We start from the raw sequence: 17,500 nt of genomic DNA, 5'->3' as shown, positions 1-17,500 counted from the left end.
GCGTAGTAAAAAGTAGCGGCTTATAGTACGGAAATTACAGTATGTTCCGAGTTGATATGTAGAATTTTACAATCCGCTAAGTGATTCTGAAACTGTGGTACGTGTATGCTAAACAATCATTTAATTAAATATTCAAACAGTGTTACTGTTCAAACTTTGTGTGATGTTACAGTGGCCAAAAATATTAAATATTCTTGCAAAATAAAACCCCTGCCTTGTTTTTAATGAATTAATACTCAAGCCTACTATGCTACTGTATTTTAATGTTGGTCATTATGGTGGTACTTGGATAGCCAAGAGTTTTCTGAGGTGGTACTTGGTGAAAAATGTTTGAGAACCACTGCTATAAGTGATCTTTTCTTTGTAAAATTTAGCATCTGTATATGTTATCTGTTATTGGAGACTGTACTCGTGTTTAGAGAGTAGCTGAAAATGAGCTTCCCCCTACTTCAAAAACCACCAGCTGCTGCTGGTGTCTATTAGCAAAAAATACATATAAATATTATAATATGTAATGTCAAGCATATAATTTTAAGTAATCTTGGACCATGGCGATAAAAACATGCAATTAAGTGATCAAAATGGTAGTTTTACATGCCTTTATCCACACTGTCTATGCGAGAAAATTGGCTCCATTTCTGCGAGTGACGTCACACCAAGAGGGGGCAGCGTATCGAGTCTTGAGGATAGAAAAGAGGCATTCCAAATATGTATCTACCGATTTCTTAAAAATTCATTATGTTATGTAAAATGACTACCAGATTCATTTTCAGGAGTAAAAATACACAAGGAGAACTCTTAAATGAAATTTTGGTCTTCCTGACTAATGTATAGATTGTGTTTTCAGACCACAAAGGGGAATTGCCCAGAGGTTGGAACTGGATCGACGTTATCAAAGTATGTTTTTAAACCTTCCACCACAACATGGCACACATTTAACAAAGAGCACTATTGATTTTTGTCTTGTATGTTTTTCCTCTCTATGCTCACTGTACATCCAGCACGTAAGTGGATCAACATCTGAATCGAAACCGGGTGAGACTGGTTCACACTTCTGTTGCGGTAATTGTTGTTCTCCGCTGTGTTGTAGCTGAGTAAGACAGGAGGCAAAGATGACGATTAAGCCCTAAAAGCTGCACTCTTGCTGCTGTCCAAGAAGGTTCTAGCAATGACCGGATCCACCTTCCAAACTGTGGCAAACAGGACACAAGCTGTGCTTGTGAACATCAATAAGGAGTTCATGTGTCGGCAGGATTGTCTTCTTGTTCAGAATTTCTCCAACATGAAGGTACTGAATCCCACTGCCTACACTTTCGTCTGAAAGTGCAAGTGTTACATTGAACGTGGTCATTTTAAAACACAATTTTACTCCTTTTGCTATTTTCTCATGATTTTGTTTGACCTGAAAATATCTTGTACATAAATAAAACATTTTGAAAGTAGTTTAACGGGTGACCGACTTTGTGTTAAATTTGTTAGGACACTATATCATGATTATAATTTGAAAGTTTCATGTTAGCTTTAAATGAGCACATATTTTCCCCAGAGTTTCCATTGGACATTAGGTGGAAATAATATTCAATCCACTGCACAATGTAAATGAGCAAAAGTGAGAAAACATACCTGATGTATGGAAAGACATTTTTATTGTAGAAAGTGCCAAAAGTATATCAGGTTCTGTACACAAATATTGGAGATTTAAAATCCTCCCCTAGAACTGAGGGAATGTTTTCTTTAAGGTCGGCTACGCCGAACGTTTGATTTGTCTCGATGTGCCGATGATCCTTTTTCGGGAATGGAATCATTGACTACATCAAAGAGACTCCTTTTAAGGGACTTCTCTAACTGTTTGGAAAACTCCTTCTTAAACATGTTTTCAAAGAAACTTGTCATGTCATGTGCATCCTCCACAAAATGTGAAGATTGTTCGTCAGTGCTTAAGTCTTCATTGGTGCCGCTATCGCTCAGTGGTAACGTCACTGACACTGTGGACGAGTCAAAAGAATGAGACAAGTCTTCTGTCTTGTTTTCTAAAATGATTGGATATGGTGTTCTCTCGCCTTTTCTTTCGCTCTTTGCTTTCACCCTCTTACTTTTCCTCCTGCCATAGTGGGTCTTCCACATGGATTTGACTTTTTTGAAAATTGGCCTGATAGCTGGTTTGGCTCCTATACAGTCCAGGATAGTACCAGGACAGTCCTCTAGAAGTGGGTGTATCTTTCGTGGCCGCCTTATGAGCCACCTCTTCCAAAGGGATGTCCTGGCGTGAAGTTCTAGAGATGGTGTCTCTTCAAGGTCTGTCGTGTCAGATAAAATATTCTTGCCAACGCTGTCCTCTGACACTTTCATGTCCATATCTTCAGGCTCTTTAGATGAAGACCCGCTGAACCCCCTGCCTTCTGACAACTTAGGGGCGTCTACAACCGCTTTTGATGAAGACCTCCTCGACTGGCAGCCTTCAGAAAATTTGCGTCCAGCCTCTACTTCTGCAACTGATGGGCTCTGAGTGAGCCAGTCTTCTGGTGACTTGAGTTCAACATATGCACCTGCTTCTGATGAAGACCTCTTGACTGTTCTGACTTCATGCAATTTAAGTTCAGCAGAAGGCCTCTTTGTTACCTGGTCTACTGGAGATTGGGGATCAGCATATGCTCCTGATTCTGATGAAGGCCTTCTTGCGATCCAGTCTTCTGGAGACTTACAGACCGCATCTACTACGGCAAGCGATGAAGACCTCTTTGGTACATAGTCCTCTGGGGACTTACAATCAACATTTGCCAATGATTCTGAAGGCCTCCTTGCGATCCATTCTTCTGGAGACTTACAAACCGCATCTACTACAGCAACCGATGAAGACCTCTTTGGGACATAGTCCTCTGAGGACTTGCGATCAGCATTTGCCAATGTTTCTGATGGCCTTTTTGTGACCCAGTCCTGAGGTGAGTCAAGATCACTATCAGCTCCTGCAACCGATGAAAGCTTCTTTGCAACCCGGTCTTCTGATGACTCAAATTTAGCATATTTCTCTGCTTCTGATGAAGGTCTCTTTGTTACCCAATTCCCTGAGGTAAAATCGCTGTCTACTGTTGCCTCAGAAGAAGGCCTCTTTTCCACCCAGTCTTCTGGTGATTTAACATAATCTACTGTTGTGTCAAATAAAGGCTGCTCTTTGAACCAACCTTTCGGAGACATAATTTTACTATCTGCTATTGCAACTGATGGAGGACTCATTGGTTGCCAGACTTCTGGTGAACTGAGTTTACTACATGCACCCTCTTCTGATGAAGGCCACCCTGCATCCATGTTTTCTGGCGACATGTAGCCAGTAGAAACAGAGCCTTGGGTGGAACCACACTCCAGCAGATCTGGCAAACCTACTGCACCGGCAACCTGCTCATTGAGTCTACTGTTGTCCGTGCAAGCCAAGTTACGTGCTTTACTGATGCTCTCGGTGGATTCTGTTGAAAACGTTGTGAGGTAATTACACGGGGTATGTGTAGGGTCTTCTAATCCACTGGGAAAACTTAAAGACTGTAGTAATTTTATGTCAGCTGCCTGAGTATCAGTTCCTGCATCCCTCAGTTGATATTCAGCTGACTCTTCCAAAAAGTCAGGATAATGACAAGTATCCTCTTCTGCCTCTTGATCTAAGATGTCTGAGTCTCTCTCATATTTGCTGTCACTCATGATGGTTGAAGCATGTGAACTTTGAGTCCGTGTAGAGGAAGGGCTGCAAATAGATTCCATCTCAGAGTTACATGGCTCTTCCTCTTCGCTGGTTTTATTCTCATCAAAAGGAGACATTAAGGTAGATTTCATTGTTTCTACTATTGTTTTGCTTGCAGTGTCGATGGTGTCAACAACAGGGTTAATCACATTTAAGAGCAAATGTTTAGCCTGGTCGAGGAAGGTAATGGGTGATGTGGAAGGAGAACCCAAGTCTGCCTCTTCAGATGGAGAAAGTGAACCATCTAATGTTTGGGAAAACGTGGAAGTCTCTTCTGTCTGCAGGTCATCAAAGGTATCCGGATTAATATATTGCTCATCTGTGTAGGCGCTCAGCTCCTCCTCAAAGATTCCAGTGTCGTCCTCTTCCTCAGGGTCCAAGGTATCGGAGTCTTGTGCTTTCTTGGTAATCACGGCGGTCGCCCTTGCAAATATTCCCATTGCTGAAGTGGCGTCGGAACACAAGTCTTCTTCCTCCCGTTCGGCGTATATGATGCGCTCAGAGAAAAAATCCTTGAGGTATTTCTTGATCTTCTGCTGAGTGACGACGCCATACGATGCTTCGTCTATGTCACAGTCCGACATGGCCCGCTCTTCCGCGTCCCAGTGAGTGATGAGCTGCCGCAACTTGGCAATGTCACCACTGCTTTTCTCCACAATGGTTTTGATGATACTGTTGATCTTGTCATCCCTCTCTTTGTCTTTCAGGCTTAAAATTGTATTCTGGTGGAGAAATAAACATCTTATTAGCGTGCATATCCTTTCCACACCTTTCAAAGCTAATTGGCCGTACAATAAAAATCATTTATGTAAATAGGCTAGTTTGTAAGGTGTGTTATTACCTTGCTCTCCTGAGAACTTCTCACAGCTTCACCTAACAGCCCTCGTTGTACAAAAAAATCTTTTATGTTCTGTTGAATCTTCTCAAGAGTAAGGACGCCATCTGCTGGCCCGTGTGTGGCAGCCTCCCTGCTCATCTCGGAGCACCTCTGTTGACCTCCGTTCATATCTGATGGCGCCCACCTTTAAAAATGTATTTTTGGGGGTGCCGTGTTCATAAATTAGCCCTGTGAGTTGTGCCCTTCCGCTAGCAATTACAAACCCTTTCTTTTACCGCTTCGATCTTAGCTGTCCAAAGGGCATCAGGATATGACATCAGAACTCTTTGTCATGAAGGGTTGACATCACACTCTGTCATCAAGGCATGCCATCAGCAGACTTTGTCATCAAGGTATGACACTCTGAGCATAATGATCTCCTGCCAGGCAGTCCTCAAAGCCTGCTGTCCGAACTAACAAAGTTTCCTGATTGTTGTCTGATCAGTGCTACAAAGAGGTCTACTTGATCCTATAAAACAGTCACTTTATCTGCTAGGTTGACAAATTAAATGTGACTGATTTTATTATGGAGAAAGGCAGCTCTTTAATCAAATAAGAAGCATATTTTTTAGTAAATCTTCCCCTTTCACCAAATATTCCCAAAATCTATATGGACATCAGGCCGGGGATTATTTACTTCAATAAACAGTTTGCATTCTCTCTTTAAGATGCCTCATAAGTGTCCCTTCTTAATTTATGACTACATCAACCTGATATATATTTTAATGAAAATACACATGATGAGCTTGAAAAGAGATGTTTTAATTTGATTACTTAATGTCAAAATAAAGGATAACTCGCCTAAAACAAATAGCTTCATGAAAATGGAAGCATCAGTGATATGTTGCTTTCTCTGTTTGATTGTGCTCTTCTTCATGTTCACTAGTCGACTACAAGTGATAGTCTTGACACTGGGACTGAAACCAGAAAGTGGGTCACTACCTCGACCGACGGTCCTTTCTGTTTTTGTCCAGGCTTTTGTCCATGGTTTTTTCACTGTCCCCCCTGCATTTGGGACAGTACCATTTGCCCTTAGGCTTATAGGTCAGTGCCACACAGGAGAAGTGGAACCATTCAATGGGGCACTGGTCATTGTCACAGCCAATCATTTCCCCATAAGACACCTGCTCACACAGGCAGTACGTGGGCTCATTGGGGTCAATAGCAAAGTCCACCGGCGAAGCGTCTCGCTCCTGCTTTGCCTTGCGCTTCTTCTTCTTGGCAGATTTGGACTTCTTCTCTCTGGGAGGCGGGATGGACAGTTCATCCATGGGGTCATCCACGAGAGACCCGTTTGCTGACGGATGGCTGGAGTCCCGGCTTTCACTGTTGCGTTGGCGTCGCGGGCGGCGGGCCGAGGTGCGCTCAGGAGCACAGGTCTCTTGAAGGTTGGGGCGCCGCTCCGGCACCAGGTGCTCGAGGTCACAGGGTTCCTGGAGGCACAAGGAGTGGGAGTCCATTTGGCGTGAGCGGTTCTCCGCCAACTCATTCATCTGGGTCACCACGTGGATCTTCTCGTCACCCAGCTCCTGGATGACGATGAGCGCACGCTGCAACTGGACCTGCAGGCGCTTCCGCTGGGAAGCATCCTGCTCTCCTTTGTACTTCTCGAACACTTCATCCACCTCCTTCAACACTTCTGTAAGTAGTAACACACGTAATGGTCATATTATATCATACGGTTACTGAAAGTGAGCCGAAATAATCTCTTTCAGCAACTTTATTCTGCTGACTATTGATGTGCAGTTCAATACCGAAAAATCGATACTGCCGATACCAGATCTTTATGCTCCAATATCGATTCTCAAATCAAAATATCAATACTTTAATAATTTTAAATGTGTATCATTAACAGGAACACAGTGTAAAAAATTAACTAAACCTCGAATGAAGCGATGTGTTAATGTTGAATGGTGAAGTGTTTACATTAGGGATGTCCGATAATGGCTTTTTACCGATATCAAACGATACCGATATATACAGTCGTGGAATTAACACATTATTATGCCTAATTTGGACAACCAGGTATGGTGAATATAAGGTCCTTTTTTAAAAAAATAATAAAATAAGAAATAAATTAAAAACATTTTCTTGAATAAAAAAGAAAGTAAAACAATATAAAAACAGTTACATAGAAACTAGTAATTAATGAAAAGGAGTAAAATTAACTGTCAAAGGTTAGTACGCACAATCATGTGTGCTTACGGACTGTATCCCTTGCAGACTGTATTGATATATATTGATATATAATGTAGGAACCAGAATATTAATAACAAAAAGAAACAACCCTTTTCTGTGAAAGAGTGTGAATGGGGGAGAGGTTTTTTGGGTTAGTGCACTAATTGTAAGTGTATCTTGTGTTTTTAATGTTGATTTAATAAAGCGATACCGATAATTTAAAAAACAATACCGATAATTTCCTATATTAAATTTTAAAGCATTTATCGGCATCTCTAGTTTACATATTTCGTATTTTCACATTAACATGTTCATGTAACTGAATTGTGAATTACGTTTTATTCTAAATTGCTCTTGTTAATTTGTTGTAATGCTATCAATTTACTTTTTTATGGTTTGAAACAATTGTTGTGTTCTTTGTAGGATTTTGTCCTATTTTTTCTGTATTGTATATTTTATGCTATGAGATACGAAGTAGTAGTCATTTTATTTCAGACCCAGGGGGATCCATATCACAGAAAAATAAACCATACAACGATAAAACCCAAATAAAAGAAGAAATAAAATAAATTTAAAAAAAATCCACAATATTCAATGTCCATTGAATATAAAACGCACAACTTTTTAAATTTTAGCAGGCACATTGGATATATTTGCACAAAGATCGGCAACGCCGACACCAGCCTGAATTTGACTCAGTATCGATTCGGAAAGAAAATGAGTGCTTCTCCTCGACCGGAAGTGACAACACAGTGAAAGCACGTGACAGGGGCGGAGCCTAGAGAAGCTTAACAGTCGACGGAGCACCACGGTGTCGAAAACAGCACGCACAAATTACACCAAGACGTCCATCGAACACTTCATTGCAACTCTTTAAATGTTCCAATGTGTATTGTGGCGTGTGGCTAAACATGCTAGCTTCGTCGCCGCTACCAACTAAAGTAACGATGAGGACGATTTTCTCCCCCAAAACAGAACGCAACGCTTTAGTTTCGAGTAGAGCGATCGATGCATGATCCAATACAGAAGTGTTTACTTGTCTTTCACTCTTTTTAACATCCGGTGGTGACTTGTGTCAAATAACAGTTGATTTTTGTCATCATATTGTGTTGACTTCGACACCATTATGTAGATGTCGAACGTACGAGAGGATTTATGACATTTGTCCGAGCTGCTAGGTAATGTAATAATACATATGTATGCTTTTTACCAGGAATACATATAAAATGTCCGCCTTTTCCAATGGGATTTGATGCACGAGAGATCCACTACCGGGTTTAAGGAACGCGTTACCTACTTGTTTCCTATTTTGTCGGTTTATATTGTGCACATTGGCACATTTGGAAAGCTGCGAGCAGGGTTTGTGCAAAATGGGGAAACAAGACAGGCGACTTTGCTCGACCATTGCAGCACTCTGCCGGTGAGGTCGTTCATGGTGGCTCAAAAAGTAAACACACGTTAAGACACATTACCTTGATACTTTGCATCAATTTCCCGTAGGAGGGAAACATTTCTTTGTACGTCCAAAGGCAGGGACTCCACACATTCCAGATAATCCTCCACATAATTGACCAGTTGTTGCGACTTGTCAGCATTGGGATAGTGATGACCTAACATGGTCTCCCCGATGCATAGAGAGCAAGGAAATGTACAAAATGTTGCGTTAAACTCAAATGTGGACGACTTTGCAGCTTGTAAGGGCAGTTCCAGGCAGCACTTCACTTCGAACAAAACTGCAGCTACTGCGCATGCCTGAGTATTTTCCTTTTATGGTATTGGACCGTTTCCCTCGCCGCTGTCGTCATCGAAGGCGGGGCTAGTGAAAGTTACTCGGTCGCAATTGGCCGAGAGGACTATAATGTTTTCCCGGGAAATTACAGTGTCGAAGAGATTAACTACGACTAAGTGAGTGTAACACACGTTTTAAAAAATATCTAATGTAAAGCAAAATCAATATATTCTGTGACACAATATGCCTGTAAATCGGTATCGATCGGATACCCAGTAAATACGGATATTGCCATTTTGATTGATTGATTGATTGAAACTTTTATTAGTAGATTGCACAGTACAGTACATATTCCGTACAATTGACCACTAAATGGTAACACCCGAATACATTTTTCAACGTGTTTAAGTCGGGGTCCACGTTAATCAGTTAATGGTACAAATACTATCAGCATAATACAGTCATCACGCAAGAGTATATACATTGAATTATTTACATTATTTACAAACCTTACAGTTGACTTGAATGATATAACCTTTACTCAGGTCAATCATTTTAGGCAAAGAAAACATATTTTAGGAGAAATACTGTGTAGTATAGTACGGCAGTATAAGACAACGTAACAATATACATATAATTATACAAGTATTTCCATTTATTAAGTACAATTTTGTGAGCAAAACAAGTGCAATTGACTGTCATTCAAATAAATCAATGGGAATCTTGCCCCGAAACCCCGCCTAATCCAAGTATTTATTTACTAGGTTTGTAAATGTGTAAATATCAATGTAACAATAACAACACGAAAAACACCAAAATTTTTTAAGATAAATATAGAAAAACTGAAAAAATGTTTTCCATCGCACTACTATTGATCCGATACTAATCTACCCCGTGGTATCAAAACTACTGGTAATCGTATCGATCGACCCACTCACCCCTGCTTTTTGGTAAATATTACTGTGCAACTGTCTCAGGAAATGATTGTTAGTAGTATTACTACTTCTGTTAATATTACTCTATAAACATAATGACTTTTTTTCCCTTAAATTTTTATTCAAACTGACATAACTGTATTTATTACCAAAGGCTTTTTGACATTGAATTCATGAAACTGAATTTTATGCGTTTGAATTTTATGGAATGAACTCTGGTTAAGCAGTACTAAATGGATGGATAGATTTTTTTACATCAAAATTGTGAATAAAATATGTATGTTTAAAAAATTAAGTTAGTTAAAATAGAGTCCTGTTTATTGCTTTAAAAGTCAAGACCCACTTCCGGTAAATTAAACCGAAGCACTCGACCGTGTATCATAACCAGCCAATGAGGTGTCACGTTTACAGTCACGTGACACTGTTTTTGCAAATAGACATGTTTTATGCAGCGTCGCTGTCATACATTACAGACCATGCAATTTGCTGTAAGTAGTTGGATTTTCTTTTTTAAGAACACTTCAAACGTGTGGAGGTTGTTGTAAAAAAGATGCCTTATAAAAGGATAAAAGCTGATCCCTCGACAATACAAATCCTCACACAATATTGACTGATAATAAAAACGTACAGCTGATGTGTTGGACTTTCACAATATTATGTCAGACCCACTCGACATCCATTGCTTTCGGTCTCCCCTAGAGGGGGGGGGGGTTACCCACATATGCGGTCCTCTCCAAGGTTTCTCATAGTCATTCACATTGACGTCCCACTGGGGTGAGTTTTCCTTGCCCGTATGTGGGCTCTGTACCGAGGATGTCGTTGTGGCTTGTACAGCCCTTTGAGACACTTGTGATTTAGGGCTATATAAATAAACATTGATTGATTAATTGATTGATTAAAAAAAAAAAAAAGGAATTTTACAGATTTTTACTGAATAAAACACTCAGAATGTACAAAACCCAAAACCAGTGAAGTTGGCACGTTGTCCATCCATCCATTTTCTACCGCTTGCTGGAGCCTATCTCGTAAATAAAAACAGAATACAATGATTTGCAAATCATTTTCAACCTATATTCAATTGAATACACTGCAAAGACAAGATACTTAACGTTCGAAATGTTTATTTTTTGCAAATATTAGCTCATTTGGAATTTGATGCCTGCAACGTTTCAAAAAAGCTGGCACAAGTGGCAAAAAAGACTGAGAAAGTTGAGGAATGCTCATCAAACACTTATTTGGAACATCCCACATGCAGGTGAACAGACAAATTGGGAACAGGTGGGTGCCGTGATTGGGTATAAAAGCAGCTTCCATGAAATGCTCTGTCATTCCCAAACAAGGATGAGATGAGGGTCACCACTTTGTGAACAAATGCTTGGGCAAATTGTCGAACAGTTTAAGAACAAAATTTCTCAACGAGCTATTGCAAGGAATTTAGGGATTTCACCATCTACGGTCCATAATATCATCAAAAGGTTCAGAGAATCTGGAGAAATCACTGCATGTAAGCGATGATATTACAGACCTTCGATCCCTCAGGTGGTACTGCATCAAAAAGCGACATCAGTGTGTAAAGGATATCCCCACATGGGCTCAGGAACACTTCAGAAAACCACTGTCAGTAACTACAGTTTGTCACTACATCTGCAAGCGCAAGTTAAAACTCTACTATGCAAAGCCAAAGCCATTTATCAACAACACCCAGAAATGCCGCCACTTTCGCTGGGCCAGAGCTCATCTAAGATGTACTGATGCAAAGTGGAAAAGTGTTCTGTGGTCTGACGAGTCCACATTTCAAATTGTTTTTGGAAACTGTGGACGTCGTGTCCTCCGGACCAAAGAGGAAAAGAACCATCCGGATTGTTATAGGCGCAAAGTTCAAAAGCCAACCTCTTTGATGGTATGGGGGTGTATTAGTACCCAAGGCATGGGTAACTTACACATCTGTAAAGGCGCCATTAATGCTGAAAGGTACATACAGGTTTTGGAGCAACATATGTTGCCATCCAAGCAACGTTATCATGGACGCCCCTGCTTATTTCAGCAAGACAATGCCAAGCCACGTGTTACATGCAGCGTGGCTTCATAGTAAAAGAGTACGGGTACTAGACTGGCCTGCCTGTAGTCCAGACCTGTCTCCCATTGAAAATGTGTGGCGCATTATGAAGCCTAAAATACCACAACAGAGACTTAAGCTGTACATCAAGCAAGAATGTGAAAGCATTCCACCTGAAAATCTTCAAAAATTGGTCTCCTCAGTTCCCAAACGTTAACTGAGTGTTGTTAAAAGGAAAGGCCATGTAACACAGTGGTGAAAATGCCCATGTGCCAACTTTTTTGCAATGTGTTGCTGCCATTAAATTGTAAGTTAATGATTATTTGCACACACAAAAAGAAGTTTCTCAGTTCGAACATTAAATATCTTGTCTTTGCATTGTATTCATTTGAATATAAGTTGAAAAGGATTTGCAAATCATTGTATTCTGTTTTTATTTACGAATTACACAACGTTGCAACTTCACTGGTTTTGGGTTTTGTACATCAAAATACCGAATGTGGAACACTGACTATTAATAACAGATTCCCAGACAACCTACTTGATCTACACATTTTACAATCGAGCAAAACAAAGCACATATGCGACAGATACGGCGAAACATAGACGCAAAGGTAAAAAAAACAACTTTGTTGTGATATGTGCTTCCGTGTCCCTCACACTCGCGTCTCGCGCTTATCTCAAACCACGCCCACTGCTGTGATGTCGTCCCTATGATAATCGTAGTAACCCGTATGTCATTTAAAAGTGTAGATTACAACTTTTGGAATTGTTTTCATACTTCAAGACTTACATTAATTTGAAAACTGCACTACATGTCATATTGCTAGCTGCAGTTTCAATGTTAAAGGTTTACTGTGTCACGTGACTGCAAACTTTACACCTCATTGGCTGGTTCTGAGACACGATCCCTGTCAGCGTTCATTTACCGGAAGTGGGTTTGAGTTGCGTCGCAACGAAAACAAGTTATACACCGAAATTGTCTGCACTCAATTTTAATAAATATAATTTCAAAACACTTTATTTTAACAAACCCAATTTCCAAACGCACGCATTTTGATCAATATTTTTTATTCAATTAAATTATCAGCGTATTTTGCCGTACAAATTCAGTTCACATAAATTCAGTGTCCAAAAAAGCTTTGACAATAAAGACAAACATTGACCTCCATGCCGGCTGCCGCTACAGCAAGTCACAGACAACTCTTTGTTTCGTAATGACACTCAAGTATATTAACCTCCATAGGCCTGGACTTGTTTAGTTTCGTTTCCCAAACAGTCGCCGTCCGTTAATACAGTTGGGCGTATTGCGTATGCGACTTATTCCGCTTGTATCTTTCAAAACAAAAGAAAGTAAAGTGCCGATAGTGTCATTAAAATGTGAAATGTATTCAATTAAAAAGCAAAACTGTAAACAGTAGGTTTATTCAAAACTCGAGGGATGTCATGTAGAAGTTATGTAGAGTTTAAAACGTATATGTTTAGTATATTTCCTTGTACTTCTGGTGTTTCCGTGTGTAGTATTGTTACCTTGACTGAGTTGTGACTCGACTAAGTGCAGATGTTTCATTTTGAGCGTCATTACACGCCAATTGTCCGCTCCGCATAATTGCCACCATGAAATCGTCCCTTCTGCTTCTACTGTGCTGTGCTTTTTCAGGTAATATTCCGTCTCACACAGACACACTTCTGCGTTCATGTGTTTTTCTAAACAATGTGTGAATATGTTGCTTTTTAGTCTAAATGTCTCCTCGGCTTATAGGCTTAATGTTGTCCAATTAAATGGTGTCATTCAGTAAAGACTCAAAATGTCGGTCAGTGTGTGCGTGAGTGTGTGACTTCCTGGTTCGTTCACACATTTCCACGGTGTTCCAGGTAGCTGGTTTGTGTCTCTGTTTTTTAAAAAAACAGCCAAACAAATGTGAATTTAATTGCAAAAAATCTGCTTTTAGCCTGAGCAGCTTTCCTCTTGTTTGCTTGACGTTTCATGACACAGGAGGATAGCTTTAACTACAAAGTTCGCCTCTAATGTGCCTAATGTCTGTTATTTCAGTCCTATGGTTGGTATAGTAACTACTAAAGAGCTGAATTTAGACTCATAAATACAATATACACCCATGGACTTTTGCACTTGGATAAATAGGACGTTATCAGTCCATGTCAACACAACAAGTAACTTTGCTCTCACCCCGCCACCTCACGCTGATCTTACATTACAATGTCTACCTTTTGTTATTTGACAAATATGCTGTTTAACTAACACAACACAAATAAAAACATACTGTTGTTTTTTTGCACTAAATGATAACATTAATGCTGTCAAATGATACTTTTTTTTATATCCAATCAATCACACTTTTACATTTGGATTAATCCTGATTAATTACAGGTTATTACTTGCTTACGTGATTTAAATTAACTTGAAAATTAGGACACCGCTGCAATTTTATTGTCCGAATGTCGCCCAGGAACATTCTGTAAATGTTCTTTGTACTTGCTACTTAAATGCATTTAATGTATTTGTTAGGAAGTCTCTTTTAAAACTGTTTTTATCTAAAGTTAAAGTACCACTGATAGTCACACACACACTAGGTGTGGTGAAATTACCTTCTGCATTTGACCCATCCCCTTGATCACCCCCTGGGAGGTGAGGGAAGCAGTGAGCAGCAGCGGTGGCCGTGCTCTGGAAATTATTTTTGGTGATTTAAGCCCAAATTCCAACCCTTGATGCTGAGTGCCAAGCAGGGAGGTAATGGGTCCCATTTTTATAGTCTTTGGTATGACTCGGGCGGGGTTTGAACTCACGACCTACCGATCTCAGGGCGGACATTCTAACCACAAGGCCCATCTGTGGGTATTTTCGAGTGAAATTTACCAGTGAGCACACCAGTCGGAGTCTCTCATCTTTGCACTGGTGTATGCATTGACTTGATCACTGACCGTGTAACAACCGCGTAGCTTGTCAGGTAACCATCCACAGTGAGGGTAAAAAAGCATGTACAGTCACATAATTTGTGTGATTAACCCGTGCAAATAAATAATTAATGCACTATTTTTTGTGATTAATCACATGGTTTAACTCTTTATTTTTGACAGCCCTGATAAAAAGTTTGTTGAGTGACTTTTTTGATCTCTTGCTGCATTAAGTACTAAGAAAAAAAAAATGTTGTCTTTGTTTTGCAAGAAGCACTGACGCTGGCTCAAGTGGACAAGGCTCCTGCAACTTTGACCCCTGCCAAAAAGTTTGTGACTGACCAAACCAGCAGCATACCAAGTGTTTCACCTGCACCCTCCACCAAGGCTACACAGCCTGTTCCCTCCACCAACGCTACAACGCCTGTTCCCTCCACCAACGCTACAACGCCTGTGCCCTCCACCAATGCTACAACCAAAGCTGCACCCTCCACCAACGCTACAACGCCTGTTCCCTCCACCAACGCTACAACGCCTGTGCCTTCCACCAACGCTACAACGCCTGTGCCTTCCACCAACACAACCACAACGCCGACATCGCCTCCTTCTCCTCCCAAACCCACGCCGCCCGCCAACTTGAGCGTTGGGAACTACAGCCTGATGAAGGACAAGGTGGTCTGCCTGATGGCTCAAATGGCGCTGCAGATCCGCCTGATGACACCAAACGTAGGTTCTTGCAGCCAAAGATACACTAAATCACATCGCCAAGTGACGTGGCTGTAGACGTTTTGCACACGTCTCTTTAGATAACGTGCAGCTGTCAACATTTTTTTTTTTAGGAAGTGAATATTTTTTGTTCCTTTTCCAGGCCAGCGGGACCTTTGTGGTTCAGCCCAATAAGACCAAAGCAGTCGGGGAGTGTCAGGAGAACAAGGCTAACCTCACACTGGTCTTCCAGGAGGGTTTTATCACCTTTATGTTCAACAAGGTGTGTTTGCCTTTTCTGTTTTGTTTCCCAGATTGCTGATGGTAAAAAGCTCACAGTGATTGTACCTTGTTTGCGCCATCATGTGATGTTGTCTGACTGACGAGGAATTGTTAGAAAAGGGAAGTGGACTTGACAAGCCGGTTTTGTGTGTGTGTGTCACAGCATGTGACATAGATCACACACTGTCTCACCCGTGCATACACAATGACTTATGTTGACTTTGCAATTAAGATCATGTTGCAATTTTCTTTTAATTCCACAGAGCTTGGCTGAAAACAAGGTCTATGTGGATGCTCTGTCTTTTGTCTTCTCCTACCCTTTCAGTACAGGTAAGGTTAAGATAAAACATGTTCTCTAGATCTCCGCTATTTGCTGGGGTTACAATCCAAGACATCCCAAAGGACCCCTTGTGAATGGCCACAATCCACGAATAATGGACACTCCTGTAAAAAAGTAACAAAATGCCTATTTTCCAGGGGTTCATGGGATAATGGCACATTCTGAAAACACAATTACAAAAACAAAGAAAGCTTGGGGGGAAAAGAGCAACAATCAATCAATCAATCAATGTTTATTTATATAGCCCTAAATCAATCAATCAATCAATGTTTATTTATATAGCCCTAAATCACAAGTGTCTCAAAGGGCTGTACAAGCCACAACGACATCCTCGGTACAGAGCCCACATACGGGCAAGGAAAACTCACCCCAGTGGGACGTCAATGTGAATGACTATGAGAAACCTTGGAGAGGACCGCATATGTGGGTAACCCCCCTCCCCCTCTAGGGGAGACCGAAAGCAATGGATGTCTGACATAATATTGTGAAAGTCCAACACAACAGCGAAGGTCCAGTCCATAGTGGGGCCAGCAGGAACCATCCCGAGCGGAGACGGGTCAGCAGCATAGAGATGTCCCATCCGATGGACAGGCTAGCGGTCCACCCCGGGTTGGGAGCAGAGTAGAAAAGAAAAGAAAAGAAACGGCAGATCAACTGGTCTAAAAAGGGAGTCTATTTAAAGGCTAGAGTATACAAATGAGTTTTAAGATGAGACTTAAATGCTAAATCACAAGTGTCTCAAAAGGCTGTACAAGCCACAACGACATCCTCGGTACAGAGCCCACATACGGGCAAGGAAAACTCTCCCCAGTGGGACGTCAATGTGAATGACTATGAGAAACCTTGGAGAGGACCGCATATATGGGTAACCCCCCCTCTAGGGGAAGACATTTTGTAAGGAGGGAAAAATGTAAACGTTGATGCTGGTAACACAAAGCAGTGTTGCCAGATGTCACAATAAAAAGAAGCAACCAGTTCTATGTAAACAAGCCCAAAAGGCAACCATCCATGTGTGTGTAAAACGGAGTCCGCTTAATGGTACAATATATGCAATTATATACATATATTACTATTTTATGCATACAAAACAGCAAAAATATACTAAGTACAACATAAAAACGTTGAATAACTTAAATTGTTTGAATTACCACATTTTTAAACTTCAATCTGAAGGCAATATACAAACCCCGTTTCCATATGAGTTGGGAAATTGTATTAGATGTAAATATAAACGGAATACAATGATTTGCAAATCATTTTCAACCCATATTCAGTTGAATATGCTACAAAGACAACATATTTGATGTTCAATCTGATAAACATTTTTTTTTTGCAAATAATCATTAACTTTAGAATTTGATGCCAGCAACACGTGACAAAGAAGTTGGGAAAGGTGGCAATAAATACTGATAAAGTTGAGGAATGCTCATCAAACACTTATTTGGAATATCCCACAGGTGAACAGGCAAATTGGGAACAGGTGGGTGCCATGATTGAGTATAAAAGTCAATGAAATGCTCAGTCATTCATAAACAAGGATGGGGCGAGGGTGACCACTTTGTCAACAAATGCGTGAGCAAATTGTAGAACAGTTTAAGAAAGACCTTTCTTAACCAGCTATTGCAAGGAATTTAGGGATTTCACCATCTACGGTCCGTAATATCATCAAAGGGTTCAGAAAATCTGGAGAAATCACTGCACGTAAGCAGCTAAGCCTGTGACCTTCGATCCCTCAGGCTGTACTGCATCAACAAGCGA

The 17,500-nt window shown here is 40.6% G+C and overlaps 3 protein-coding genes across 4 annotated transcripts in view; 2 read left to right on the top strand and 1 right to left on the bottom strand.

Moving 5' to 3' along the window:
* The window catches only part of LOC133662725 (RWD domain-containing protein 4-like), a 10,626-nt gene extending 9,177 nt beyond the window's left edge, over nucleotides 1-1,449 (top strand). Inside the window, exons 6-7 of the mRNA XM_062066852.1 lie at nucleotides 848-897; nucleotides 1,002-1,449. Of these exons, the coding sequence (XP_061922836.1) occupies nucleotides 848-897; nucleotides 1,002-1,094 (143 nt within the window). The 3' untranslated portion in view covers nucleotides 1,095-1,449. The remainder of the gene's footprint in view (nucleotides 1-847; nucleotides 898-1,001) is intronic.
* A 3,919-nt stretch (nucleotides 1,450-5,368) lies between these two features.
* LOC133662724 (inhibitor of growth protein 2-like) lies at nucleotides 5,369-8,511 on the bottom strand. Its single transcript, XM_062066851.1, has 2 exons — nucleotides 8,255-8,511; nucleotides 5,369-6,243 (listed from the first exon to the last, which is right to left on the bottom strand). The coding sequence occupies exons 1-2, from the start codon at nucleotides 8,397-8,399 to the stop codon at nucleotides 5,543-5,545; spliced, it is 846 nt and encodes a 281-aa protein (XP_061922835.1). The 5' UTR covers nucleotides 8,400-8,511; the 3' UTR covers nucleotides 5,369-5,542.
* Nucleotides 8,512-13,002: 4,491 nt separating this feature from the next.
* The window catches only part of LOC133662723 (macrosialin-like), a 10,173-nt gene continuing 5,675 nt past the window's right edge, over nucleotides 13,003-17,500 (top strand). Inside the window, exons 1-4 of one of the 2 annotated variants that reach the window (XM_062066849.1) lie at nucleotides 13,003-13,162; nucleotides 14,687-15,141; nucleotides 15,284-15,403; nucleotides 15,666-15,732. In XM_062066849.1, the coding sequence (XP_061922833.1) occupies nucleotides 13,120-13,162; nucleotides 14,687-15,141; nucleotides 15,284-15,403; nucleotides 15,666-15,732 (685 nt within the window). In that variant the 5' untranslated portion in view covers nucleotides 13,003-13,119. The remainder of the gene's footprint in view (nucleotides 13,163-14,686; nucleotides 15,142-15,283; nucleotides 15,404-15,665; nucleotides 15,733-17,500) is intronic. The other variant, XM_062066850.1, reaches the window with a different exon arrangement.

This window comes from Entelurus aequoreus, linkage group LG12, assembly GCF_033978785.1.
Source record: "Entelurus aequoreus isolate RoL-2023_Sb linkage group LG12, RoL_Eaeq_v1.1, whole genome shotgun sequence".
Taxonomy (NCBI): domain Eukaryota; kingdom Metazoa; phylum Chordata; class Actinopteri; order Syngnathiformes; family Syngnathidae; genus Entelurus; species Entelurus aequoreus.
The sequence above is the reverse complement of the archived record's forward strand: the minus strand, read 5'-3'. Positions and strand labels throughout refer to the sequence as shown.

Excerpts from the sequence above, each read along its gene's own strand:
- LOC133662724 (XM_062066851.1), bottom strand. The coding sequence starts at position 8,399 with ATGTTAGGTCATCACTATCCCAATGCTGACAAGTCGCAACAACTGGTC. Across the intron at positions 6,244-8,254 it reads AATTGATGCAAAGTATCAAG|AAGTGTTGAAGGAGGTGGAT; the intron begins GTAATGTGTCTT and ends TACTACTTACAG.